Source organism: Corylus avellana, chromosome 5 (assembly GCF_965113065.1).
Source record: "Corylus avellana chromosome 5, dhCorAvel1.hap1.2, whole genome shotgun sequence".
Classification (NCBI taxonomy): domain Eukaryota; kingdom Viridiplantae; phylum Streptophyta; class Magnoliopsida; order Fagales; family Betulaceae; genus Corylus; species Corylus avellana.
In genome coordinates this window covers 29223272-29250312 of record NC_142494.1, presented here as the reverse complement: position 1 = coordinate 29250312, position 27041 = coordinate 29223272, and the positions used below count along the sequence as shown (strand labels likewise).

The 27041-nt window shown below is 34.7% G+C and overlaps 3 protein-coding genes across 5 annotated transcripts in view; 2 read left to right on the top strand and 1 right to left on the bottom strand.

Moving 5' to 3' along the window:
- LOC132182925 (alpha-dioxygenase PIOX-like) overlaps positions 1-3006 on the top strand; it is a 4393-nt gene extending 1387 nt beyond the window's left edge. Inside the window, exons 3-10 of the mRNA XM_059596295.2 lie at positions 580-729; positions 818-951; positions 1104-1317; positions 1413-1558; positions 1822-2049; positions 2139-2341; positions 2437-2680; positions 2784-3006. Of these exons, the coding sequence (XP_059452278.2) occupies positions 580-729; positions 818-951; positions 1104-1317; positions 1413-1558; positions 1822-2049; positions 2139-2341; positions 2437-2680; positions 2784-3006 (1542 nt within the window). The remainder of the gene's footprint in view (positions 1-579; positions 730-817; positions 952-1103; positions 1318-1412; positions 1559-1821; positions 2050-2138; positions 2342-2436; positions 2681-2783) is intronic.
- A 6183-nt stretch (positions 3007-9189) lies between these two features.
- LOC132183409 (protease Do-like 9) lies at positions 9190-11398 on the bottom strand. The gene is made up of 4 exons (XM_088516430.1): positions 11201-11398; positions 10913-11093; positions 10454-10645; positions 9190-9583 (listed from the first exon to the last, which is right to left on the bottom strand). Exons 1-4 carry the CDS (start codon positions 11396-11398, stop codon positions 9270-9272), a joined length of 885 nt encoding a protein of 294 aa, XP_088372556.1. The 3' UTR covers positions 9190-9269.
- A 5432-nt stretch (positions 11399-16830) lies between these two features.
- Positions 16831-21304, top strand: LOC132182819 (alpha-dioxygenase PIOX-like). Of its 3 annotated transcripts, XM_088516620.1 has the most exons (11): positions 16846-16953; positions 17166-17295; positions 17344-17429; positions 18822-18971; positions 19062-19195; positions 19352-19565; positions 19660-19805; positions 20012-20239; positions 20329-20531; positions 20627-20870; positions 20977-21304. In XM_088516620.1, the coding sequence occupies exons 1-11, from the start codon at positions 16846-16848 to the stop codon at positions 21200-21202; spliced, it is 1869 nt and encodes a 622-aa protein (XP_088372746.1). In that variant the 3' UTR covers positions 21203-21304. The 3 variants fall into 3 exon arrangements, with proteins under 3 accessions (XP_059452151.2, XP_088372745.1, XP_088372746.1); XM_059596168.2 differs by having other exon boundaries at positions 16831-16953; positions 17166-17429; XM_088516619.1 differs by having other exon boundaries at positions 16831-16953; positions 17166-17447.
- Positions 21305-27041: the final 5737 nt, after the last annotated feature.

Genomic DNA, 27041 nt, shown 5'->3' with positions numbered 1-27041 from the left:
TGTCATTTGTTTGAGAAAAAATATATATATATATATCAGATTTAAAATTATTGTAAACTCGGATCTCAAATTTACAAAATTGAAATCCGATGTTTTAACATAAAGAGACGAAAAACACACATGGTCTTCCCAATATTTTCCACATAAATAACAAAATATTATCTCATATGTAATAAAAAAAAAAATGGTCCCATATAGATACACACTATACATGCTTATATATATACAGGAACGGAGCCAGCTTTCAATTTAGAAATGGACCAATTGGTAAAAAATACCTTAATTTTTTTTTTACCTTAAAATTTTATTTTTTGCCTTAATTTTTTTTTTTCTTGTAATTATGGGGGGACCAGGGCCACTCCCAATCCCCTCTAAATCCGTCCCTACTTATATATATGATCACGTGGCTCAATATACGAAAGAAAATTTTTAAATATTTATTACTTCAAATTATAATTACGATAATTTGCTGTATGTGAAACTCAACTAGTAAAAAGTTCTAAGAAATCTAAAACAGTTACAATAATTTATGTTATGAATAATTAATTTAATTTGGATGATATATGTGCGCGTGCGCAGCTAAGGAAACCAGATCCAATGGTGGTGGCCACAAAACTTCTTGCGCGGAGAAAATTCACCGACACAGGGAAGCAATTCAACATGATTGCTGCTTCTTGGGTTCAGTTTATGATACATGATTGGATTGACCATTTGGAGGATACCAATCAGGTTTGCTTTGTATATATTGAAATTAAACACTTTGTGTGTGTATATATATATATAAACATGTTCTTTAATTTGGACAAAATTATTGTAGATTGAGCTGGTTGCACCTAGAGAAGTTGCAAACCAATGCCCCCTCAAGTCTTTCAAGTTCTACAAGACAAAGGAGGTTCCAACTGGCTTTTACGAGATCAAGAATGGGACTTTGAACATTCGTACACCATGGTGGTAAGAAACTTTTCGTAATCAAATTTAATTTTTTATTGATTGGCGTAATAAACGTGGAAATATAAATTAAATGATTAAATTCATTTCTTCCATATACAAGTGATTATTTAAAAATTTTGCATGTGTCTAACAAGAAAGATGGTGAATATCAGGGATGGAAGTGCGATATATGGGAGCAATGCAGAGAGGTTGGGAAAGGTGAGAAGTTTCAAAGAGGGGAAGCTCAAAATATCACCGGATGGCCTTCTTCCCCATGACCAAGATGGCATTGCTGTGTCAGGAGATGTTCGTAATAGTTGGGCTGGCGTCTCAATATTGCAGGCCCTCTTCATTAAAGAACACAATGCTGTCTGCGATACCCTCAAGGTATATTAAATCAGCTGTAAAATGTGAATATTTACCACTTTTCATGCGACCATACAACATGAGCTCAAAACATCCTCATTTTAATGATGTTTCAGAAGGAATATCCAGAGTTTGGTGATGAAGAATTATATCGTCATGCAAGGCTGGTGACATCAGCAGTGATTGCTAAGATCCATACAATAGATTGGACGGTGGAACTTCTCAAAACTGATACATTGCTTGCAGGGATGCGCGCCAATTGGTATTCTTTTTTATTTCAACATAAGTTTACTGAATTGATCATCTTTTCCATCTCTATATGTATGATGAATACTAAGAGAAAATGCAAAAATGGAGGTTTTTAATTCATTTTCAAGATCAATTAAGACAACTCAAAAGGAAAATGTTGATCACAAACTTAAATGCAACCTCTATGGTTCAACTATCAGATCGATCATTGTAATTTGTAAACACAAACGGATAATTGCTATATATATGATGGTACTTTCTGAACATCTATTTTAGGTATGGATTGTTGGGTAAGAAATTCAAGGACACATTTGGTCACGTTGGAGGAGCCGAATTGGGAGGTTTGGTGGGTCTAAAGAAACCAAATAATCATGGCGTTCCTTATTCTTTGACTGAGGAGTTTGTTAGTGTTTATCGCATGCACTCGCTTTTTCCCGATCACCTTAACCTCAGGGACATCTCAACCGCACCAGGACCGAACAAATCTCCACCGTTGATCGAAAAGTATAACCCTCTTGATTTAACTCGGCATCAAAATTAGACCATTCAATTTTCATGGAAATTGTTTTGTCCTAATTATTTTTGTATTTCAGGGTTCCTATGGCAAATTTGATAGGTATTAAGGGAGAAAAGGTTTTGGCAGAAATTGGGTTCACAAAGCAACTGGTTTCAATGGGCCACCAAGCTAGTGGGGCCCTAGAGCTTTGGAACTATCCTACGTGGCTCAGGGACCTTATACCACAGGAGGTGGATGGCCATGATAGGCCTAATCATGTGGACCTACCAGCTCTTGAAGGTAGTATTAGCTAATCTGGATCGTTTATTTAATTGATTTAATTACCAATTTATATTCAATGTGAAGCAAGCTTATTCTTAGCCTCCATGATGCAGTTTATAGGGACAGAGAGAGGAATGTCGCAAGGTACAATGACTTCCGCAGGGCCCTACTATTGATACCCATTTCAAAATGGGAAGATCTGACGGATGACAACGAAGCAATTCGAGCGCTTGAAGAAGTGTACGGTGATGATGTTGAAGAGCTTGATGTGCTTGTGGGCCTCATGGCAGAGAAAAAGATCACAGGGTTCGCTATTAGTGAGACAGCTTTTGTAATATTCTTACTAATGGCATCAAGGTAATAAAACAAATCCACTAATTGTAATGAAATTAAATAAGGGAATGGTGTGTGATACAATTATAACATGATGATTAACTTGGTTGGGCATTCATGCGTGCAGGAGGCTGGAATCAGATAGGTTCTTCACAAGCGATTTCAACGAGGACACGTATACAAAAAAAGGACTTGCATGGGTTAATAATACAGAGAACCTGAAAGATGTAATAGACCGTCATTATCCAGAATTGACGAAGAAATGGATGAATTCTACAAGTTCTTTCTCAGTTTGGGATTCACCTCCAAATTCACACAATCCAATCCCACTCTATCTACGAGTTCCTTAGTGAATCCCAAATTATATCAAACCCCCGCCTATTATGTATTATTTGGAATAATGAAGTTATATATTGAGTCTGTCTTAATTTACCCTCGATCTATTTGAAGGGGAATATGTACGTGGAACTACTTTAACAAACCATAAGCTTATTATGTCTAATATTACCTAGAAATATTAAACTGATACATTTGTTTATCATTTTTCCCAAAGATGACATCTTTACAAAAGAACAAAATTTGAGCACAAATATATATGGTCCTAAATCCAATCACCTATATATGTTGTCTATTTGTACACGGTATTCACGTTGCACATCCGTACGTATCTCTCTCTCTCTCTCCAACATATTCGTACGTATCTCTCTCTCTCTCCAACATGGGAAAACCAGCAAACACAACCCCCAATAACGTGGCCAAACATTAGCCATTGGGTCTGTCTGGCTGCCAAGAAAAGAAATACAAATTAAAATTAGGAAGAAAAAAAAAAGAGGGGGGAGGAAGGAGATTCACTTGATCCCATCAAACTATCATCTTATAACAAAAAAAAAACCCTTCCGTTAGTTAAAAGAGTTAAAATTGACGGTCAACGGCCGTGTGCAAGTCATGTGTCATTTAAATTTAAATTTTTTATTTTTTCACTTTTACCCTCACTTCAGACCGAAAAAATGACGCTTATACTCTCCTAAACATATTAACTTTATTTGTTTGAAGTGAAGGCAAAAGTGGAAGAAAAAATTTTAAAATAGCACATGACTGTTGACCGTCAATTTTAACCCTTATGACTACGGAATTGAGCTTTTTATCATAAGATGGTAGTTTGGTAGGGTTAAGTCTCATAGTTGGTAGTTCATGGAGAGAAAGTGACAAAACACTGTAATTCATGGGGTCAAAAAATAGTTACCCCAAAATTTTTTGTAAGCGAGTTGCATGCATTAGAGTATTGCAACAACATGTACAAACTGCGATGCTATACCAAAAAAGTAGCTTTTTCTTTCTAATTTGTTGAGTATGGTGATATCATATACCTTTAAGGGTGTATGATATCACCATATACATTTATATCACTACCAATGGACCTCTCGAACCATCAAATCATTTCATGGAATAGTTTAACAAGAGTGAATAATTCATGAGCATCCATCCACCGTAAAACTAATTAACCCAAAAGTAAAAAAAACAAAAAACAAAACAAAAACAAAACTCTCATAATTTGGCTTTAAGTCTTGGTCAACGTAAACATTTTGGTAGTTAAGAAGTCGTTATAAAAAGACAAAGCATTCTTACAAAAAAAAAAAAAGACAAAGCATTAATAATATAATAATGAAGGAAGGTGGGATGGTAAGTGCAAACAGGTGGAGAAGATGAGATTGCAAGACTTTTTTTAGCAATAGGTACATGACAGGATACAGCCCAGTGGATGATGCTGATGCCATGATGGACCTTCAATTTATTTTTTGATGGACTTTTGCTTATATTTCAGCCAGTACACAGCCTAGCTAGTGGGTGATGCTGATGCCATGATGGACCTACAAATTTTTTTTTTTAATGGACGTTTGCTTATATTTCAGAAATGAATAATGATAACAGGTTTTTTAAAAACTGTTTGGAGAACAAAATCGAAATTTACAAAAACTAAATATTTAATAGAGTAATATTATTTTATAGACAATTATATATTGTTGTCATACAATTAAAATTATTGAGCTTTGTCTTTATTATATTATTAATGCTTTGTCTTTTTTATAACGACTTGTCAACTGCCAAAATGTTTACGTTGACCAAGACTTATAGCCAAACCATGAGAGTTTTTTTTTTTTTTTTTACTTTTGGGTTATCCCAACTGCTCCTTTCCATCGATTCATCCATGAAGACTTCCATGAAGCTGTTGCCAAGATGACTCTCATAGACGCTTTCCTCTTCCTTTTTTATATTTTTTCTTTTTATTTTTTATTAAAAAAAAATCACTCATCTTTTGAAACTAGGTTAAAATTTAGTTGGCCGGTTTAGATATATTTATTTTTCATAAACACAATTTCATGTAGGTTCGACCTCGCACTTGCAATATTATATTGCAAAATGATTCATGCACTGACGAGTACATTAAAATTTCACAACGATTTTCATTGGTTAGACAATATTTCCTCTATACTAGTTTAAAGAAAATTTAAAGAAAATTTATGTCCTGTAAAAATATGTCCTATAATTACTAAAAATGAAAGTTGCTTTATTCATATATATATATATTTCACAAAAGCACTTACGTTACAAAAGTGTGAAAAGGAAGGTGATCAGGAAGAGGATTGAACAAGAGAAAAGCAAAGACGACAACTTATTTTCTATAAAGAAATGTTAAGGGTTAATAAGTTCTTTATATTTGTCCCATATTCTTTTATAAATTTATAGATTAATTATTAAATTTGTAAAGTCTACAAATCTACTAATTAATTTATAAAATGAGATTGGCCAAATATATATAAAGAAAATATTAACTCCTAACAATTTTCGTTTACATAAGACTGGAACATTCATAGAGTGATGTAACTGATCCCTTATTCAGTTATTCTTGTTGCACTACAGATCACCACCCTACGTCGATAACCATTTTTTTATTTGCGGCCACCCATACATGCTTATTAGTGGACTTACTATTAATGGAAGAAATGCTGCGATCAGATAGGTCCTATAGAGTTGAACCGTAGTGTCAGGTGGCTGTACGGCTTCAATTGAAAAACAAAATACAAACGCCATTGAAGCAAAGGCCACATAAGTCTCCACATAATATTGTGTGCCACGTATGATAGATAAAATAACGATGGCAGCCGAAGAAAACGCCAGCGAATTACACAAAATGAAACATTGGTACAGCTTGGGATGATTAGAAGCTAAAACGGACTTACCCGTCAGAGTATTTGTCCCTTTGTTCCCCGAGTCACCTTGCCAAACGCCACCGGGAGGGTTGACTGCTGCTTGGAAAGTTGCGGTAGTAACCAGGCTAGCCACCACTAAAAGAAGATTTTGCATAGGTAGGCTAGGCTGGTTGGGCTCAGGTTCAGCCATTTTGTAAGCAGCAAGCTACAGATGCTATGGCGACCAAAGCTCTGCCTACCTAGTGGGTGCAGCACTTGTCTTGTTATTTATAGTGTGAGCATTATTGTCTTATTATATATATGGGAAAAATATAAAAAAACATTCCAAACTAATAGTCCTTTACGATATAGCCTACAATGTTCAAAAGATACTAAAGTATTTCATCAAACTATCAAAATGCATTAAAAATGCAACTTATTTTTTTATATTCCTATAATACCCATATTCTTTTAATAAATAAAATAATAAAATAATTCTAAAAAAAAAAAAAAAAAAACCAAATTTTTAAAAAAAAAATACAAAAAAAAAAGCGAATAAAAACAATTTTTTAACGGAATTTGATTCAAGGAATTAAATTACTTTTTTTGGAATATCTCAAGAACCTTTGATTTTACTTTCATACAGAATGAAGCAATTTGTAATTTAGGCTAAATACAGTGACTAATTATTTATTTATTCCAAAAAAATCATATTTTTTGTATTTATTTGCCGATTGGGATTTTTTTTAAAAAAATTGTTTTTTTTTTTTACAATTATTATTATTATTATTATTATTATATACATAGAGAGAGAGAGAGAGCTATTTTCCAATCTCATGAGTCATGATGGTTGATTGTTTTCTGTTTGATGTAAATTCCATTATCATCTTTGATGTTATAATACATACAAAGCTCTACTCATTTGATGTAATAATACAAGTCTTTATTATTGTTGAGTAATGCTACAAGTCCTTCTTGTGTTTTTTCAAGAATGATATATCTTATAAAATCATCATTAGGCTTGTGATTGATCATTATTAGATTTTAATAAAATAATAATTTTAAGAGCCACATTATTCTTGGAATGATACAAGGAAGACTTCTAAAATTATTCATTATTATTTAGTGTAAACATATAATTTTATTTTTAGGTTCTTTTCTTATTCCTTTGTCCTTGTCAAGCTACAATATCTTTATATCGTCAAAGTTGTTATTGAATTCGATATATTTAATAGAGTGATGATTCACATCACGCCGGGAGTGCATGACGGGCGTGATGTTTATCATCACTCTATTTAATAAACTTTTAAAAAAATGAAATAAAAAAAATATTAAACTCTTACATCGGTTTAGTTCAATTACATGTGGGCCTTGGTCAGGACCATAATACAGGCACACATTTTCATGTCACGTTGTACATATTAAAACGACGTTTATGGCCAAGGTTCATTTAAACCTTGACAACCACTAATATTGAATCAATAGCTATCCCGCCTTTATCCGAACTGTCTAATCGGAAGAGGCACAAGTGATCGGCGCAAATTGGTCCTTAATGAGTGGAGTGACTTTAGCCTTCAACACGTGTAGCTCTGTTAGAGTAATAATATAAAAGTCCTCCTTAAGTCCTCATAAGTGTAATGTGTATTTAAAATTACCATTGAATTTGATATGATCATTATTAAATTTTAATTTATTGGTGATTTTAAAAAATACATCACATTTTAGAGAACTCAAAAAAAACTCTGGTTCTCATATCACAAATTCGTAAGTGAAGGTAAAATTCAAAATAGGGCCAATAAATGTATTGGGGTCCAAGTTTTGATAAAGGCTTTGTTTCATCTAGGGCTGTAATCGAACGGAGTAGAGCTTTAGGATTTCAAGACTGGCTCGTTTACAAGGATGCTTATTCGAGCCGAACTCGTGTTCGAGCTAAACTATAAAATGTGTGTTCAAGCTCTGCTTGTTTAAAATTCAGGAGAGCTCGAGTTCATTGAGAATGATATTCGAGCCAAGCCGGGCAAAACTCGAGCTCGAATTAAGCTATTAAATTCCTTAATGTATAATCCGGGTAGAGTTTAAGCTCGAATTTTAAAACAACCTCTAAACATTTATCTATAGTATAAATATAAATATTAAATAATTTATAGTACATATATTACTTAATTACTAACGTACATACTTAAATTTATATAACTAATTTTAGTAATAAATTAATATATGTTTGTGTATATATATATATATATATATATATATATATATGAACGAGCTAACGAGTCGGGCAAACGAACCGATCAAGCTTTAAACGAGTTAAGCTCGCGAGTCCTTATCGAGTTTTCTCGAGCAAGTCGAGTATGTATCATTTACTAATTGAGCAAGTTTTTACAGTAATGAGCGAGTTCATACAATATCGAGCTCAAGTTCGAGTCAAGTTAAACTGAGTGGGTTGTTGAATGGACTGGTTTATTTATAGCACTAGTTTCATCATGTCATAGTTTGAGACTAGCTATGTGTTCACATAGACATGGTAGCTCCATTCTCAACAATAATAGAGCCCAGTAGACCCTAAGCGGTTGGTCTCAACCAATCAGGTCATATGATAGGATAAGGGCTTTCGTTATTAAGCTATTTAGTCTTCCTTATAGGGCCAATGAATGTAAGTTGAGGTAAAATCCAAAATAGGGCCAATAAATGTATTGGGGTCCAAGTTTTGATAAAGGATTTGTTTCGTCACATCATAGTTTGACACTACTGCGTTCACATGGACATGGTAGCTCCATTCTCAAATCTCAACAATAAAAGAGTTCAGTAGACCTCAAGCGGTAGGTCTCAACCGATCAAGTCATACATCACATTTGAGAGAACTCAAATAAAACTCTAGTCCTCGTATCACAAATTCGTAAGTGAAGGTAAAATTCAAAATAGGGCTGATAAATGTATTGGGGTCCAAATTTTGGTAAAGGCTTTGTTTCTTCTAGGGCTGTAATCGAAACGGGTTAAGTTTCTGCAGTTCACTGGTTACTTTAGGAACAGAGTTAACATTCACATAAGGATGCACCTCTTACTGAACAGCTGAAAAACAAACAGTTTCAGAGAAGTCCCTAATTAACAGATGATAAGTTAGTGGATGGAGGGATCAAAAAACACCAACTAATTGAAATAAAACAGCGATAACAATGAGGGTAACGACGAAAATGTAATGCATTGTGACCATTTATACAGCTGATACTGTATACCATTAACAAAATTGAATCTGATTCTAAAACCTAGCAGCACATACATCTCAGTCAATTTAATCTATGAATATAAGTTTTAGGCCCCATCAAGCTGAGAGTATGGGAACAAACAAACAACCAAAAAAGAGATACAGATGCATATAAAAACCCAATAAATGATTCCATCCAGTTATTTGATAAAGAACACAGAAGTTAACAAATGCAAAAGAAACAGAGAAAAGAGAAGAGAAAGAGACAGAGCAAGTGAAGATTCAGACTTAAATAAATAGGCACCTCAGAACGCAGATAGGGTACGGATACAGCAGTAAAAACAAAACCAGCAATAATGTAATAAGGAGGAGGTTTGCCCATGATGTGTGCTGGGATGAGCCGCTTGTGTGTTTCAAGTCTTATGTTGAATTCAAGTATCTCTGAATCACGGAGAACTTTTACTAAAGCATTGTCCCCAGTGTATTTTTGAGATACAAGATAACTGAAGCCAATGCGCTCTCCATGCCGGAATGGAACTAAAAAGGAATTAAAAGAAGCAAGAGTTAATGGGTATTCTCAAGAGCCGTGAAATTCAAAACAAAATCTTAAATACTATATAGATGTTCCTGGTTTGCGAAAAAAATTTGGGCCACACCAAAGACAATGACCTGTCCTCCATAAGATGGGTTTCACGTGGAAGTGAAGTGGAACAAAGATACAGGACGGGGAAAGAATAGTACACTGACAGTTATCAACATAGGAGTGGCCAAAACAAGAGAGCATGAGGTGTGAAACCTAAGTACTTCAGACAAAGTTCAAATGTGACTCGATGCACTTTCTTTTTATCAGCCAAGAAACAACAGTAGTTCGGTCAGTTGCCCTACTTTAGCCACTGGCTGAAGCTAACTTCCTGCAAATGTTCAGTTTCCATTACTTCATCTATAACTCTTGTATACACTCCGCAACCCTCATTTTTAAAATCTACTTTCCATGGTTGCCCAACAATCAACCACTTAATTGCACATGCTTCCTATTGTAGCTATTATTTGATGAAAGACCTCAAACTGACAAAGAAAATTGAGATATGGCTAGCATCCAAAATTTTATAGGTGTCGCACTTTTGCAAACCAGAGGGTATTGTATCCAAATTATCATAAAATGAACCTTAAAATGCATACAAAAGATTTAAAGAAAAAATTGCCAACTAATTAAGTTCTATGGCATTACTAGAAAAGATTATCACAGGTAATCATTCCTCATGGTAAATATTTCTTAAGACCAGAACACATAGTTGTAGAAACGAGTATGCATGAACAAGATACAGAACACAGTACTAGCAACAAATTCTGATCTTAAATTATCATTTTTTTTATTTTCTTTTGGCTGGGGGGAGGGGAGGGGTTTACCTGTTCCATCATTAGCAATATTAACCCCATCAAAACTCAAGATAACATCAGATGGCTTCAGAACCTGAGACTCAGGAGCAGTAGGTTCGATTCTTCTGATACGGACACCTTTCTGATCAGGTCCCATCCCCATTGCCATGCGTAGATCAGGATTTTCTATCTTCTGCCATTCAACTCCAAGAATTGGGAACCCTAACACATCGCAAATGAACAGAAGATTTAAAGAAATGAAGATCAACTCAAAAGTCTCAACAAAGAAACAATACCCTCAAAGTTCAGCACTGTCCCTGTTCTCCAGTTGCCTGATCAGATGTGCAGGGACGGAACAAGATACAGATAACAACCTTTACAGTTACAATAGCTAAATTTCTGCACTGAGTTTATTTGTTATAATATTATTTTTGGATTTCTTTTCGGCGGAAGTGGGGTTGAACAAAGTAAAACTACACCCTGAGAAACCTGTATATGCTCCATTCTTCTCATAATCTTTAATGAAGTGCATAATAACTGGTGTCGGTATGACATAACCTATGTTCTCCACATCTTCATGTTTAAGAGACTGAAATGCAATACCCACACACTTTCCTTTATCATTGAAGGCAGGCCCACCAGAGTTTCCAGAGTTTATTGCAGCATCTATCTGGGAAAAAGCATGTCATAACAAGGGACAGCAAGAGACTATGTCAACAAAAAGGTACATGATATCAACAGTAAGTCTAACAGAAGGTAAAGTCAAAACTCTATAACCTGCAGTCCGAGAAGTTCTGTTGACCCATGAACATAAGAAAGTATCTCAATGCGTGAAACAACACCACTTGTCACAGAGATTGTGTCACCCCCAATTGGGTAGCCCACAACAGTTACTGCATCTTGGAGCGCAGGCAAATCTCCAAACTCCACAGGTGAAACTCCTTCCCAGAACTCGTCATCACTCACCGTCAGCATTGCTGAAGCATCACAAAAAGCGAAAAAATAACCCTTTTAGTTACATTACATACAAATTCAAACTAAAATCTTTAGATGAGTTACTCTACCATCTCTAAATGTTAATTCAATTAAACCAGACACTAGGATCAGCATAAGCATCGGGGTAGCTTAACTGGGTGAACCATTAACATATCCTTTTTATTCCATTTCGACACACACCAGCCTCTTTCATGTATTCGTTTCAACAGAAACGCACAAATTAGGACTTCTTCACTATTTTTATAGAATTTAAACCAAGTAAAAACTTCAAGTAAATGCCTATACCTACAACAAACCTATTAGATAAGTAACATTAATTTGATAGAACCATAGTCATTACTTTTCATTCTTTTTTCTTTATTTAATGAATTACTAATAGATTTTCATTCGCATTATTGCAATAACAAAAGTGAACCTCACTCCCACCCTACAATCCACATATTTATCGCCAAGCTATTGCCTCAGTTAAACTTAAATTAAATTATTTAGTAATTAATAAAATAAATATTACATAAATTAACATGTTACGCCTCGTTTGGTTCTCGAAATGTCTAGTCCATTAGAAAATGAATAGTTACTACGGAGAATAGAAGAGTGTAAAATATAATAGCTATTCTTTTTTTATATATATATATATATATATATATATATAATAGCTATTCTTATTCCTTAGTTTAGTAACAACACACATGCAAACATTGGAATTTAATCAAAATTATGAAAAACCCAATTTTTTTTTTCAAACTCATATAATAATTATAATAATTTTTTTTTTTTTTCAAAAAAAAAACTGAAATAAAATGGATGGCCGACCACCCATTGTGATGGTCGAGCACCCACGGGTGGCCGCGCTACCACCCTTGACGACCTGCAGGGTGGCCACGACCACCCTAGAGGAACTTCGAGGGTGGCCGCAGCCACCCCTAAAGCAAATCTGGGGTGGCTCAAAATGTGACGAGGGTGGTCGCACCACCCCCGACCCCTTTTGTGGGTGGCCAACCACCCCAATGGGTGGTCAAGCAACCCACTTTATTTTTTATTTTTATTTTTATTTTGTTTTAAGTTTAAAATAATATATATATATATATATATATATATATATATATATATATATATATATATATATATATATATATGAGTATTTTTGAAAAATGTATTTCATTCCTTAAGGATTAGTTAAGCCACTAAAAAATGAGTGGCTTATCTAATCCTGTGTGTATGAGATTAGTGGTTCAATGGGAATAAACTATTCTCAAGAATAATGTGTAGCCTAACAAATGAATAGTTATACCGTAGGATTAGCTATTTGTTTTCATAGGTCTATTATACAAACCAAACAAAGCATAAGTTTGAGATGATGCGCGATGAAAAAGTTTTTGTGTGCGTGCTGCATTAGAGTATATTGCAACATGTACAAAGTGCGCATTTAGTACATGTTGCTGAAAAAAATAGCTTTTCCTTTCTAATTTGTTGAATATGGTGATGCATTTAGACGGTAAATATCGTGGGTATTGTTCTAATTGTTGGGAAAATTAATAATTAATTGGCAACTAATTTTCCATCAGACCTTTATGCGAAAGACAAGTTTGGAAAGAAAACACACAAGAACACACACCAATCACACATGTACACAAAGAGTTTATGTGGTTCGGCAATATGCCTACATTCACGGGGCGTGATCCAGTCTCCTTCTTTACTATTGAGAAATATTGAGTACAATAATACAAGCTTGAATTGCTCAAGTTTAATATCTCAAACCCAAGCCTTTAACCCCTTGTACACCCCTTGTACACCCCACTCAATCGTCCCTCTCAAATACCCAATAAAGAAAAAATCTTTATACTTTATAAATGCTACAAAGTGTTCTCACCAATTTGAATTTTCCGGATGATCTCAACCACAGACTACATGTCCTTTTATAGAGACTTAGTCACGAAAAATAGGAGAACAATTTTAACCAAATTGCTGCTAGGAAAACGAAACCATCATGAATACAAAGTCTTTTCCATGATGAAGATAAACATTGCGGCCCACATGTTTACCCACACATGTTTTCTCTAGAAATCCAATTCTAAGTTGTTCTTGAACTCTTTTTAAAACTAACATTATCCTCTTACAGATAAATAGGACTTGAGCCCACCAACTTAAATATTAATACTTTTCAGCAATTATCTTTACACTTATTAACAATTTGAGCCATTATGACGTACTCACCGCTGAGAAAAGAAAATGATAGACACTCATGGAGTTAAAAGGCATGTGAGACATCACTAATCAGTTCCTATTTTGATGTAAGAGAGGCATTGTTATTTTGATCTACTGTATTATACTAATTTTAACGATTATAGTATCCCAAACAACACTTTATGACAATTATTGAATTCGTAAGAAAGAAGATATAAGTTATAATATTGTATTGAGAATGGATAATTAATGTGCATGGCATGGGATAATGTTCTTCTCCATTTCCTACCTTTCTTATGTGGTTGAACAAAAACAAAAGGAAGAAGCAAGTAGTATGATCACCAAATCCGCTTGACTCCGATTACATTCATGCATGATGCATGAAAACAGATAGTCCAGGAAGGCGGTGTGAATGCAAAACACGTCATGATCAGCAATTGGTTGATAATTTGATCTAAGCTAGCTTATATGAGTTGCCAAGCAGATCCCTTTGCCAGAGAGGCGGGCGCCCATGTGGGAATTCAAAACACGTTGTCTGCCACGTTGAAATTTTGTTGATAATAAGTAGCTAATTAATTATGAATAGTCTCCTTCCAATGACATTCTCCATCTCGGTATTTAGCTAATTACCTTGGGCCCATATGGCCCAAGGTATTCCCCATCTCGGCCTGTTCAGGGCCTACCCTTATCCAATGACATTCTCTTCTTTTGGTGGCGGTAAAGGTCGATTTTTGCTTGCGTGTTTACCTGACATTATCACATCAGTTAAACTTAACACGTTAGTTTGTAATAAGAAACTAGAAAAAACCTTTGAGAGGATGCGCAGGAAAAGTTTTTGTAAGGGAGTTGCATTAGAGTATTGCAACATGTACGAAATGCTATATATACGAAACAAGAAGAAAGAAAAAAAAAATTCTTTCCAATTTATCGAGTATGGTGATGCATATAAACGGTGAATATTGTGGGTATTGTTCTAATAGCGTACTGAAAAGAAAAGAAAATGATAGACACTATCAGGAGTTAAAAGGCATGTGAAACATCACTAATATATATATCAGATCCTATTTTGATGCATGTGTAAGAGAGGTACTTTTATTTTGTTCTACTGTACGAATTAATATACTAATTCTTATAGTATCGCTAGGAACACTTTATGACAATTATTGGTAAGAATTAAGAAGTAAGAAATTAAGAAGAGATAATATGTTATATTAATATTGAATTGAGAAATATTGATAACGTGCATGCATGGGATAATATTGGTGTTCCCCATTTCCTACATTTCTTATGGGGTTGAACAAAAACATACACTAAATACAAAGGAAGCAGCAGGTAGTATCAACAAATCAGCTAGCTTGACTCCGATTACATTCATGATGCATGAAAATAGACTAACAGGGAGATAGTCCAGGAAGGCGATGTGAATGCAAATTAAAACACGTCATGATCTGCAATTGGTTAATAATTTGATATAAGCTAGCTTATATGAGTTGCCAAACAGATCCCTTTGCCAGAGAGGCGTGCGCCATATGGGAATTCAAAACACGTTGGCTGCCACGTTGAAATTTTTTTGATAATAATTAGCTAATTAATTATGAATAGTCTCCTTCCTAGTTCCTGCCCCAGAGAGGCAGGCGCCGATATGGGAATTCAAAACACGTACGTACGTGTCTTGCGTGTTGACCTTATTTTGATATGGTTAACCTTCAAAGTTATATAAATTGCACCAAATCTTCGTGTGCAATACGTTGCAACTCTTGCATATGTAAAGGAAATTTCAGCAATAACATAAGACTTGTTCTTTCCGATAATTAAGTTGTATTAGATAGAGCAATTATATATGCTTTATCGTTAACGATGGTATAATGTACCTGTCTGGTTCAACAAGCACTAGGTAATTAATTAAACAAAAGTGTACGTGTGTAAACGTACGTTAATGTTTTAATTGGACCGATGTTGCTAGCAGCAGGTTTAGATTATTGGATAAAGTTTGTTATGATATCATCATATTCGTTTCCTTCTGGTCCTGGTAGCTTTGACAATTGTTTTATCTCTTTAGGTGTAAATTAATATATATAATTCTCTTTTTAAACACACAAAAACAAAAAAGAGACGGCATGATTGATGGTCTAGATCATTTCTTATGTCGGGAACATTGAATTATTGTCTTTAATTATATTATTATTTTGTCTGGTAGACTTGGGTCTTCACGTACCAGCTTATGCTCTCTATTGATAGACCAATTCTAACATTAATATTATAAATCAATAAAACAAAATACATATATACACAACACCACTTGGAGAAAAATAGTAAAATAGAACATAAAAAAGTGGAAGCCTGGCTAATTAATAAACTGGATGAATATTTTTATCATTAATGGGTTATTATAAGACCACCATTGGAGGTCCATAAGGTCCAGACATGTACTAAGGCGTAGGTCCGAATATCCGCAATGGATAATCACTCACATAAACCTATTTAGTGTTAGCCACCTTAAAAATTCACTGATGTCCTGATGGGGCTGGGTCAGGTTCTAGTTCAATTGTTGTTGACGGAGTGCCTATAGTTCTTGTCGTTTAGGCGCCTCCTGAACTAGCCGCCTTAGGAATCCACTGATGTCTTAGTGGAGTTGAGTCAAGTTATGATTCAATTGGTCTTGACGGAGCATCTACGGTTCCCACCGTCTAGGTCCTTCCTTAGCAATTCTTAGTGAATAGATGTTACCATGGTAAATTAATCCCGGTAGAGTAGCATCACCACCTCCTGCCCTTTTTGCTTAAAAAAAGGGGGGTTAATATAGGAATATGCATGTTAAAGTAAGAATATGAGAGAAGTGCTAGGAAGCCAAACAAATGAACCTAGAAAAATTTCCAAATTTACGTGGCAAGAGTTTTTAAATTAAAAAAATGCAATTCTCTTTTCTTTGTGTACTATTCACGGTCTGCCACGTCAATTTGAAAAAAAATTTGGGTTCATTTGTTTGGTTCCGAAACACTTCTCAAAATATGATTTTCACAACTTTGACCTATAAAAGTCATATCAGCCCATAGTTCCGCCGCTCAGGTGAATTGTTCAAAAAGGCTGCATTTTAGTTAATCAATATTGGCCGCCTCTCGATCATCGTTTGACATTTTTGCACGAAGGACGACGTCCCTCCATTTGGTATATATATATGTGTATATCTTAAAGAAAGAGTAGTAATTGTATGCAAGCAACGATCGACAATGTTGTCTGTAGTAATGACATCCCTGAGGGCCCTCCTAACTGCTCCTTTCCATCGATTCATCCATGGAGACTTCCATGAAGCTGTTGCCAAGATGACTCTCATAGACGCTTTCCTCTTCCTTGTACTGCCATTAATGTTCATCTATAAGCTTGTGCTTTATTATTATTATTATTATTATTATTTGTTTCTGAAAATGTCAACACATGCATGTAGCTAGCTAGCTACTAGCTAGACATATACGATCGACACTCATTAATTAATTAGCGTATGCATGTTTCTTTTTATGGGAGGAAGACATAATTAATGACGTTATCTTTCATGTGTTTCGTGCAGATTGTCCACTCCATTGATAAGCTGGGGATTTGGCACCGCTTACCGGTGTTCTTAGGTCTAGCTTATCTTGGTGTTCGCCGGCACCTTCACGAGGAATACAATTTAATCAACGTTGGTAGATCTCCGGTGGGTGTTAGATTTAACCCCGGGGATTATCCATACAGGACAGCTGATGGAGAACACAACGATCCCTTCAATGAGGGTGCAAGTAATGAAGGAACTTTCTTTGGCAGAAACCTTCTTCCGGTTGATCAAAAGAACAAGGTATTTGGTATTTCTCCCGTTGGGACCATATAAGAGTATAAGACTACTAACACATCTCAATTTTTAATTTTGAAATTAAGTTTACTATCATTTTAAACCCAAAAATTTGTCATTTTCTTTTATTAAATACATAATATTAACGATGTGAAATACATATTAATTAACAAGCTAAATTTGGTAATCCCGCTTACCAGTTAGTTCCACTTCTGGGACGAAGCTAAACTTTAAATGTTTTATGTGTTGAGTTATTTGATAATGTTTTAAGTTTTTTGCTTTTTACAATTATGTTAACGGGCTTGTTTGGTAAACTTTTACATTTTTTTTTTCTTAAATGAAAGGTGAAAGTAGTTTTTGAATATTTTATGTGTTGATTACGTTGTTTGATAATTTTTTAGTATTTTTCTAAAAAGGAAAAAGTTATCCTAAAGAGAGTTGCCAAACGAACCATTATTTTTATAAAAATTAAAAACTAAAGAAAAAATAAATGATGAGATAAGAATTTTTTTTTTTTTTTTTTTAAAAAAAAAATGGTTGGATCTTTCCCTACCATGGGCTCATGGTATGCATGGTTGACTGCATGAGACAATTTTAATATTTTACAAGGCCTTGACGCACCCAATTTTACAAGGCCGGCCGTGGCCGGTTGAGAGCTCGACAATGATGAGGTTGGGTCGTATCCAGCCATCATCATGGCTAGCTGCATGGATCGATATGGCTGCACGTGCATAAGTCAACTTCATTTTTTTTCTCCTTCTTTTCTTGTTTTTAATGTTTGTTCAACTTTTTTTAAAGGAGTATATTTTCATATTAATTTTGTCATTTGTTTGAGGAAAAAAAAAAAAAAACAAAAAGATAAAAATATCAGATTTAAGATAATTGTAAACTCGGATCTCAAATTTACAAAAATGAAATCCAAAGTTTTAATATAAAGAGACGAAAAACACACGTGGTCCTACCAATATTTTTCATATAAATAACTAAATATTATCTCATATGAAATAAAAAAAAAAATGGTCCCATATAGATATACACACTATATGTGTTTGTATATATACAGGGACGGAGCCAGTTTTTAATTTGGGGAGGAACCGATTGGTAAAAAATACCTTAATTTTATTTATTTATTTTTTTGCCATAATTTTTTTTTTCTTGTAATTTTGTGGGGGATCAAGGCCACTCCCAGTCCCCCTAAATCCGTCCCTGCTTATATATATGATCACATGGCTCAATATACACATGAAAATTTTTAAATATTTATTACTTCAAATTATAATTACGATAATTTGCTGTATGTGAAACTCTAACTAGTAAAAGTTCTAAGAAATCTAAAAGAGTTTCAATAATTTATGTTATGAATAATTAATTTAATTTGGATGATATGTGCGTGCGCAGCTAAGGAAACCAGATCCAATGGTGGTGGCCACAAAACTTCTAGCGCGGAGAAAATTCACCGACACAGGGAAGCAATTCAACATGATTGCTGCTTCTTGGATTCAGTTTATGATACATGATTGGATTGACCACTTGGAGGATACCAATCAGGTTTGCTTTGTATATATTGAAATTAAACACTTTGTATATATATATATATATATATGAACATGTTCTTTAATTTGGATAAAATTATTGTAGATTGAGCTGATTGCACCTAGAGAAGTTGCAAACCAATGTCCCCTCAAGTCTTTCAAGTTCTACAAGACAAAGGAGGTTCCAACTGGCTTTTACGAGATCAAGAATGGGACATTGAACATTCGTACACCATGGTGGTAAGAAACGTTTCGTAATCAAATTTAATTTTTTATTGGTTGGTGTAATAAATGTAAGAATATAAATTAAATGATTAAATTAATTTCTTCCCTAGACAAGTGATTATATATTTTAAAAATTTGCATGTCTCTAACAAGAATGATGGTGAATATCAGGGATGGAAGTGCTATATATGGGAGCAATGCAGAGAGGTTGGGAAAGGTGAGAAGTTTCAAAGATGGGAAGCTCAAAATATCACCAGATGGCCTTCTTCCCCATGACCAAGATGGCATTGCTGTGTCCGGAGATGTTCGTAATAGTTGGGCTGGCGTCTCAACATTGCAGGCCCTCTTCATTAAAGAACACAATGCTGTCTGCGATACCCTCAAGGTATATTGGATCAACTGTTCGTATCATGTGAATATTTACCACTTTTCATGCGACCACAAGAGCTCAAAACAGCCTCATTTTAATGATGTTTTAGAAGGAATATCCAGAGTTTGGTGATGAAGAATTATATCGTCATGCAAGGCTGGTGACATCAGCAGTAATTGCTAAGATCCATACAATAGATTGGACAGTGGAGCTCCTCAAAACTGATACATTGCTTGCTGGGATGCGCTCCAACTGGTATTCTTTTATTTCAACATAAGTTTACTGAATTGATCATCTTCTCCATTAAGATCAATTAAGACAACTAAAAAGGAAAATGTTGTTCACAAACTTAAATTGAAACAATATGGTTCAACTATAGGATCATTGCAAACACAAACGGATGATCCAAAATTCAACCTTATAATTGTTATATGATGGTACTTTCTGAACATTTATTTCAGGTATGGATTGTTGGGTAAGAAATTTAAGGACACCTTTGGTCACGTTGGAGGAGCCGAATTGGGAGGTTTGGTGGGTCTAAAGAAACCAAATAATCATGGTGTTCCTTATTCTTTGACGGAAGAGTTTGTTAGTGTTTATCGCATGCACTCGCTTTTACCCGATCACCTTAACCTCAGGGACATCTCAACCGCACCAGGACCGAACAAATCTCCACGGTTGATCGAAAAGTATAACCCTCTTGATTTAACTCGGCATCAAAATTAGACCATTCAATTTTCATGGAAATTGTTTTGTCCTAATTATTTTTGTATTTCAGGGTTCCTATGGCAAATTTGATAGGTATTAAGGGAGAAAAGGTTTTGGCAGAAATTGGGTTCACAAGGCAACTGGTTTCAATGGGCCACCAAGCTAGTGGGGCCCTAGAGCTTTGGAACTATCCTACGTGGCTCAGGGACCTTATACCACAGGAGGTGGATGGCCATGATAGGCCTAATCATGTGGACCTACCAGCTCTTGAAGGTAGTATTAGCTAATCTGGGTCGTTTATTTAATTCATTTAATTACCAATTTATATTCAATGTGAAGCAAGCTTATTCTTAGCCTCCATGATGCAGTTTATAGGGACAGAGAGAGGAATGTCGCAAGGTACAATGGCTTCCGCAGGGCCCTACTATTGATACCCATTTCAAAATGGGAAGATCTGACGGATGACAACGAGGCGATTCGAGTGCTTGAAGAAGTGTACGGTGATGATGTTGAAGAGCTTGATTTGCTTGTGGGCCTCATGGCAGAGAAAAAGATCACAGGGTTCGCTATTAGTGAGACAGCTTTTGTAATTTTCTTACTAATGGCATCAAGGTAATAAAACAAATCCAGTAATTGTAATGAAATTAAATAAGGGAATCGTGTGTGATACAATTATTATAACATGATGATTAACTTGGTTGGGCATTCATGCGTGCAGGAGGCTGGAATCAGATAGATTCTTCACAAGCAATTTCAACGAGGAGACGTATACAAAGAAAGGATTTGCATGGGTAAATAATACAGAGAACTTGAAAGATGTGATTGATCGTCATCATCCAGAATTGACGAAAAAATGGATGAATTCTACGAGTGCTTTCTCAGTTTGGGATTCACCTCCAAATTCTCACAATCCAATCCCACTTTATCTGCGAGTTCCTCAGTGAATCTCATATTATATCAAACCCTATTATGTATTATTTGGAATAATAAAGTTGTATATTGAGTCTGTCTTAATTTTCCCTCGATCTACTTGGAAGGGGAAAATGTTCGTGCAACTACTTTAATAAACCATAAGCTTATTATGTCTAATATTACCTAGAAATATTTAACTGATACATTTGTTTATCATTTTTCCCAAAGATGACATCTTTACAAAAGAACAAACTTTGAGCACAAATATATATATATGGTCCTAAATCTAATCACCTATGTTGTCTAGCTATTTGTACACGGTATTCATGTTGGACATCCGTACGTATCTCTCTCTCTCCAACATGGGAAAACCAGCAAACATAACCCCCAGCAACGTGGCCAAACAATAGCCATTGGGTCTGTCTGGCTGCCGAGAAAAGAAATACAAATTAAAATTAGACCAAAAAAAAAAAAAAAAGGTGGTGGGGGGGGAGATTGATCGATGAGTGGAAAGCGAAACCCAACCCAACTTAGCTACTAGATCACGCTACATAGGCATTTGAAGGACAAGTGACGTATATATGGCATTACTGTGCGCTATAATTTTTCTAAGTTTTTATTAATTATGATATATTCATTCGTTTTCTCCTGATCGTGATCTTTAAATATTGTTATATATTGAAACTAGTGGCTCGTGCACAACATTATATTTATTTACAGCATTCACATTTACCATTCAGCTTCAAAATCTTATCTCATCGAAGCGGGGCATGGGTGATGTCGATCGGTTAAAGATTCCCGAGGCATCCTTTCTCAATCATCATCTCAAAACCCTCCAAAGACAAATATGTTCTTTGAAGTTTGCAAAATTCCTCTGATTCAACGATGAATAGGTGTAGGAATCTGGCCAAAAGTAAGAGATAAGATTACGTACGAAGCTGAATACAATCACGTGTCACTGCTGCCATTAAATAGATAAGGCTCGGTTCAAAAAATTCTCTCCTTCGTGGGGCAAATATGGAGCAATATTGTCCTCATTTATATGGTCCCCAACGGTCAAATTTTGCTTCAGATTCAATGCCATCAATCTTTGACCACAGGAGATGAAATATCCAATATTTGAATATCGTTGCATATACCAATGAATTTGGTCCCAAATTTACATATATCAGATAATATTAGTCAGATGCTAAATACGATCATGAACAAAAAATTGAAAATACAACTTAACATTATGAGCACAAATATGGTCCCAAATCCATTCACCTATGTTGTCTATTTGTGCACGGTATTCACGTTGCACATCCGTACGTATCTCTCTCTCTCTCTCCAACATGGGAAAACCAGCAAACACAACCCCCAACAACGTGGCCAAACATTAGCCATTGGGTCTGTCTGGCTGCCGAGAAAAGAAATACAAGTTAAATTTATAAAAAAATAAAAATAAAAAAAGGTGGGGAGGAGATTCACCTGACCTCATCAAACTACCATCTTATGACAAAAAGTTCTCTTCCGCTAGTTAAAAGAGTTAAAATTGACGGTTAACGGTCATGTGCAAGTCATGTATCATTTTAAATTTTTTTCTTCCGTTTTTGCCCTCACTTTAGACCGGAAAGATGACGCTTATACCCTCCTAAACATATTAACTTTATTTGTTTGAAGTGAGGGCAAAAGAGGAAGAAAAAAAATTTTAAATGACACATGACCGTTGACTGTCAATTTTAACCCATTTGACTAACAGAATAAGACTTTTTGTCATAAGATGCTAGTTTGATGGGATTAAGTGTCATAGTTGATAGTTCATAAAGAGAAAGTAACAAGACACTATAGTTCATTAGGCCAAAAAATAATTACCCCAAAAGTTTTTGTAAGCGAGTTGCATGCATTAGAGTATTGCAACATGTACAAAATGCCATACCAAAAAAATAGCTTTTTCTTTCTAATTTGTTGAGTATGGTGATATCATATACCTTTAAGGGTATATGATATCACCATATACATTTATATCACTACCAATGGACCTCTCGAACCATCAAATCATTTCATAGAATAGTTTAACAGAGTGTGAATAATTCATGAGCATCCATCCACCGTAAAACTAATTAACCCAAAAAAAACAAAAAAACAAAAAAACAGAAAAAGTAAAAAAAACAGAACAAAACAAAACTCTCATAATTTGGCTTTAAGTTTTGGTCAACGTAACCACTTTGGTAGTTGACATGTCGTTATAAAAAAGGCAAAGCGTTAATGATATAATAATGAAGGAAGGTGAGATGGTACAAGCAAACAGGTGGGGAAGATGAGATTGCAGGCTTTCTTTCGCTTTATTGATCAGACAGGACACAGCCTAGTGCATAAAAAAAAAAAAATTAATAAATAGAGGAAAGTTCACTAAGCTATCCTAAAGTTTCAATTGATTTGACAAATACTTCTTGAATTTTCAAAACTCTCATTTAGGCTCTTTGAACTTTGATTTGCTCTCACTTTAGACCTTTATGTTAGTTTTCAACGTTAAAGTCAAATAATTTGACTTTTTATGCCCATTTTACCTTCATCCCAAAACTATACCGTTTTGTGTCGTAAAACTACAACACCTATTCAGCCCAAAACGATGTTGTTTTAGGTATTAATTTTTTATTTTTTATTTTTTTTAAAAAAAGAAAAGTAAAATATTAAAAAAAAAAAAAAACACGAAATTGGAGTGGCTCCAGCCACCCCCTGGCCGATCTGAGGGTGGCCGAACCACCCCCTTGGCCAAGGGGGTGGTTCGGCCATCCCCAAAAGGCCAAAAAAAAAAGAGAAGGGGGATCGAGTGTTTTGGGGGTGGCCGGACCACCCCCCCCCTCCCCAAGGGGTTGGGGTGGTTTTGGCCACCCCATACCGGCCGTATGGGTTGGGGGTGGTCCGGCCATCCCCAAAAGCACCCGATCCCCCCCCCCCCCCTCTTTTTTGGCCTTTTTGGGGTGGTCCGGCCCACCCCCTTGGCCATGGGGGTGGTCGAACCACCCCCAGACCAGCCAGGGCATGGCTCCAACCATCCCCTTGGCCAAAAATGGGGTGGTCCTGGAGCCACCACGATTTCGTTTTTTTTTTTTTTTTTTTTTTTTTTTTTTTAAATATTATGCTCAAAACGAAGTTGTTTTGGGTTGGGTGGTGATGTATTTTTTAAACCCAAAACGGTGTAATTTTGGTTGAGAGTAAAATGAGCATAAAAAGTCAAATTATTTGACTTTAACGTTAAAAACTAACAAAATGGTTCAAAGTAAGAGCAAACCAAAGTTCAGGGAGCCTAAGTGAGAGTTTTGGTAATTCAAGGGGTACTTGTCAAATCGGTTGAAAGTTCAGGGGGGCTTACTGAAGTTCCAAAAAAAAAAAAGAGTTAAGGGACATAGTTATTTGGAGCATTTTTGGCCAACAAAAAGGGTTCCTATTGATTTCGCAACGCTTGATTAGAGGCACTTGAGACACGACAATTTTTATGGCGACTAGAATTTAAGTTTGAGATATTTTTTAAAAGAATTGACGTGCCCCATTTTTTAAAAGGGGCCGCTTAGTGGTAAAAAACGCACCCTTTTAAAAAAAGGGAGCGCTTGCCTAGGAAACGCCCTCATTCTAAAAATGGGTGCTCAGGTGGGCAAGCGCCCCTTTCATAAAAGGGGGCGCTGACATGTAAAGCGCATCTATTTCTATATGGGAATATTTTCACATCGCGAAGCGCCTGCAATAATTAATATATGGAGAAAATGTTTTCCCCATGCAATCCATATATATTTTTTATTTTCTCCTGATATACAATACGCAATACAATATTGTATTGCATATTTTCTCCATAAATATTGTATTAATCCATAAATATTTTCTCCATTCATCAATCTCATACAATCTTATATATATCTTATATATATCTCACAGTACATATCTAATCCATATATACAATCTCATATCTCATAAGACATCTAAATCCAAAATGATGATATCATAAACACAAAGTGTACATCTTAAAGAGTTAACAAAAATTGTACCATACATATGAAATAAAATATTCACAACGATATCATAAACACAAAGTGTATCACCTCTTAAAAGAGTTTACAAAAATTATATATTGCATATGAAATAAAATATATAATGGGTTCGCTTAGCATTTGGCGTCAAATACATACCCAACCTAACAGGTCAAGTAAACGTACATCACTTAATGATTACCTGCAAATGATAAAACCAAAAATAAATAAATAAATTACAAACCTATATCTAACTATTTTGAAAGTGCAAACCTATATATAACTAGATTATAGTACAAGTGACTAAGATATGAAGATCTACACATACTTTGTGATGATCCATAATGGTCGCCTTCTGCATCAGCTGCATGCTCATCTTCATTTGTTATCCATTCTTACCTATATATAAATAGATGCAAATGTATATTATGCAATCATATATATGTTCTTAAGTCAACTACAATGTGGAAGTAACATTTTTAATTATGAAAATGTAAATATAACTAATATAATGTAATTAAGGTTAATTACCCGGTCGCCTCCAATAATTAATATATAGAAAAAATGTTTTCAAAAAAAAAAAAAAAAAAGTGTCTAAAACTACACTTTATGGTCTCTTAAAAGTACAAAATCATCAAGTATCGAATCTAAATCATATTTTGTATAATGAAATGCTACAAGCAGGCTATCTATAACAAGTGGTGCTTCAAATGTCTAAAAGATCCCACACATGTTTTAGGAAATAAATTTATCAAAGATTGCCCAAGTCTCCATGATAAGATAGTTGAGTTAGTTAGGTCTTTCCTTTATAAGGAAACTAGCTGCTCAAACACAATTCATTATCATTGATCTTGCAAATATCATTACTATAAATGTGAAGCACTATAAACCTACATTTACACTAAAGTGTATCACTCTCATAATTCTAAACCAAGATGCTAAGTCATATGTACACACCGTAGAAAGCCTGAAAGGGCAAAATTTGGGCTTCCCTCTTCGTTCACACTTCAAAAGATATGCACCCTTCTTTATGGATACAATTGCCTGTACATAAATCGTTATTATGTGAAGATTTTTGGGTTGTTATTATAAGGCTATATGAATAATAATTTATTGAAAGAAAAGGGCAGAGCCCTCGTACTCAAAAAAACTATAACCACCCTAAAAGCGTGGTGATGCACTGATGCTGATCCCGTGATGGACCTTTAATATTTTATTTTATTTTATTTTTTTATGGACGTTTGCTTATATTTCAGAAATGAATAATGATAACAGGTTTTTTAAAAACTGTTTGGAGAACAAAAACGAAATTTACAAAAACTAAATATTTAATAGAGTAATGTTATTTTAAAGCCAAATCATAGTTTTGTTTTTTGTTTTTTGTTTTTTTTTTTTTTTTTTTATAAACTTTTGGGTTAATTAGTTTACAGTGGATGGATGCTCATGAGCTCTTCACACTCTGTTAAACTATTCTATGAAATGATTTGATGGTTCGAGAGGTCCATTGGTAGTGATATAAATGAGTACTTGAAGAAAAATAGTAAAACAGAATATAAAAAAGTGGAAGCCTGGGTAATTAACAAACTGAATGAATTTTATCATTAATGGTTTATTATAGGAGAAACTTCACTGAAGACCTCCGAACTTTCACCCGTTTTGAAATACTCTCTTTAAACTTTAAAATCTCTCAATTTAGTCTCCTAGACTTTCAATTTATTTCAATTTGGACCCCTTCGTCAGATTTTAAATGTCACATGACGTTTATACACCTGACTTTTGTATAAAATTTCAACTTTCAAAACATTTTTTTATTTAAAACAAAAAACAAAAATTAGGGATATTTTGGTCTTTTTTTTTGAATTTTTAA

Excerpts from the sequence above, each read along its gene's own strand:
- LOC132183409 (XM_088516430.1), bottom strand. The coding sequence starts at position 11,398 with ATGCTGACGGTGAGTGATGACGAGTTCTGGGAAGGAGTTTCACCTGTG. Across the intron at positions 11,094-11,200 it reads CAGAACTTCTCGGACTGCAG|ATAGATGCTGCAATAAACTC; the intron begins GTTATAGAGTTT and ends GCTTTTTCCCAG. Across the intron at positions 10,646-10,912 it reads GAAGAATGGAGCATATACAG|GGTTCCCAATTCTTGGAGTT; the intron begins GTTTCTCAGGGT and ends GCGATGTGTTAG.
- LOC132182819 (XM_088516619.1), top strand. The coding sequence starts at position 16,831 with ATGTTGTCTGTAGTAATGACATCCCTGAGGGCCCTCCTAACTGCTCCT. Across the intron at positions 16,954-17,165 it reads TAGACGCTTTCCTCTTCCTT|ATTGTCCACTCCATTGATAA; the intron begins GTACTGCCATTA and ends TGTTTCGTGCAG. Across the intron at positions 19,196-19,351 it reads AACATTCGTACACCATGGTG|GGATGGAAGTGCTATATATG; the intron begins GTAAGAAACGTT and ends GGTGAATATCAG.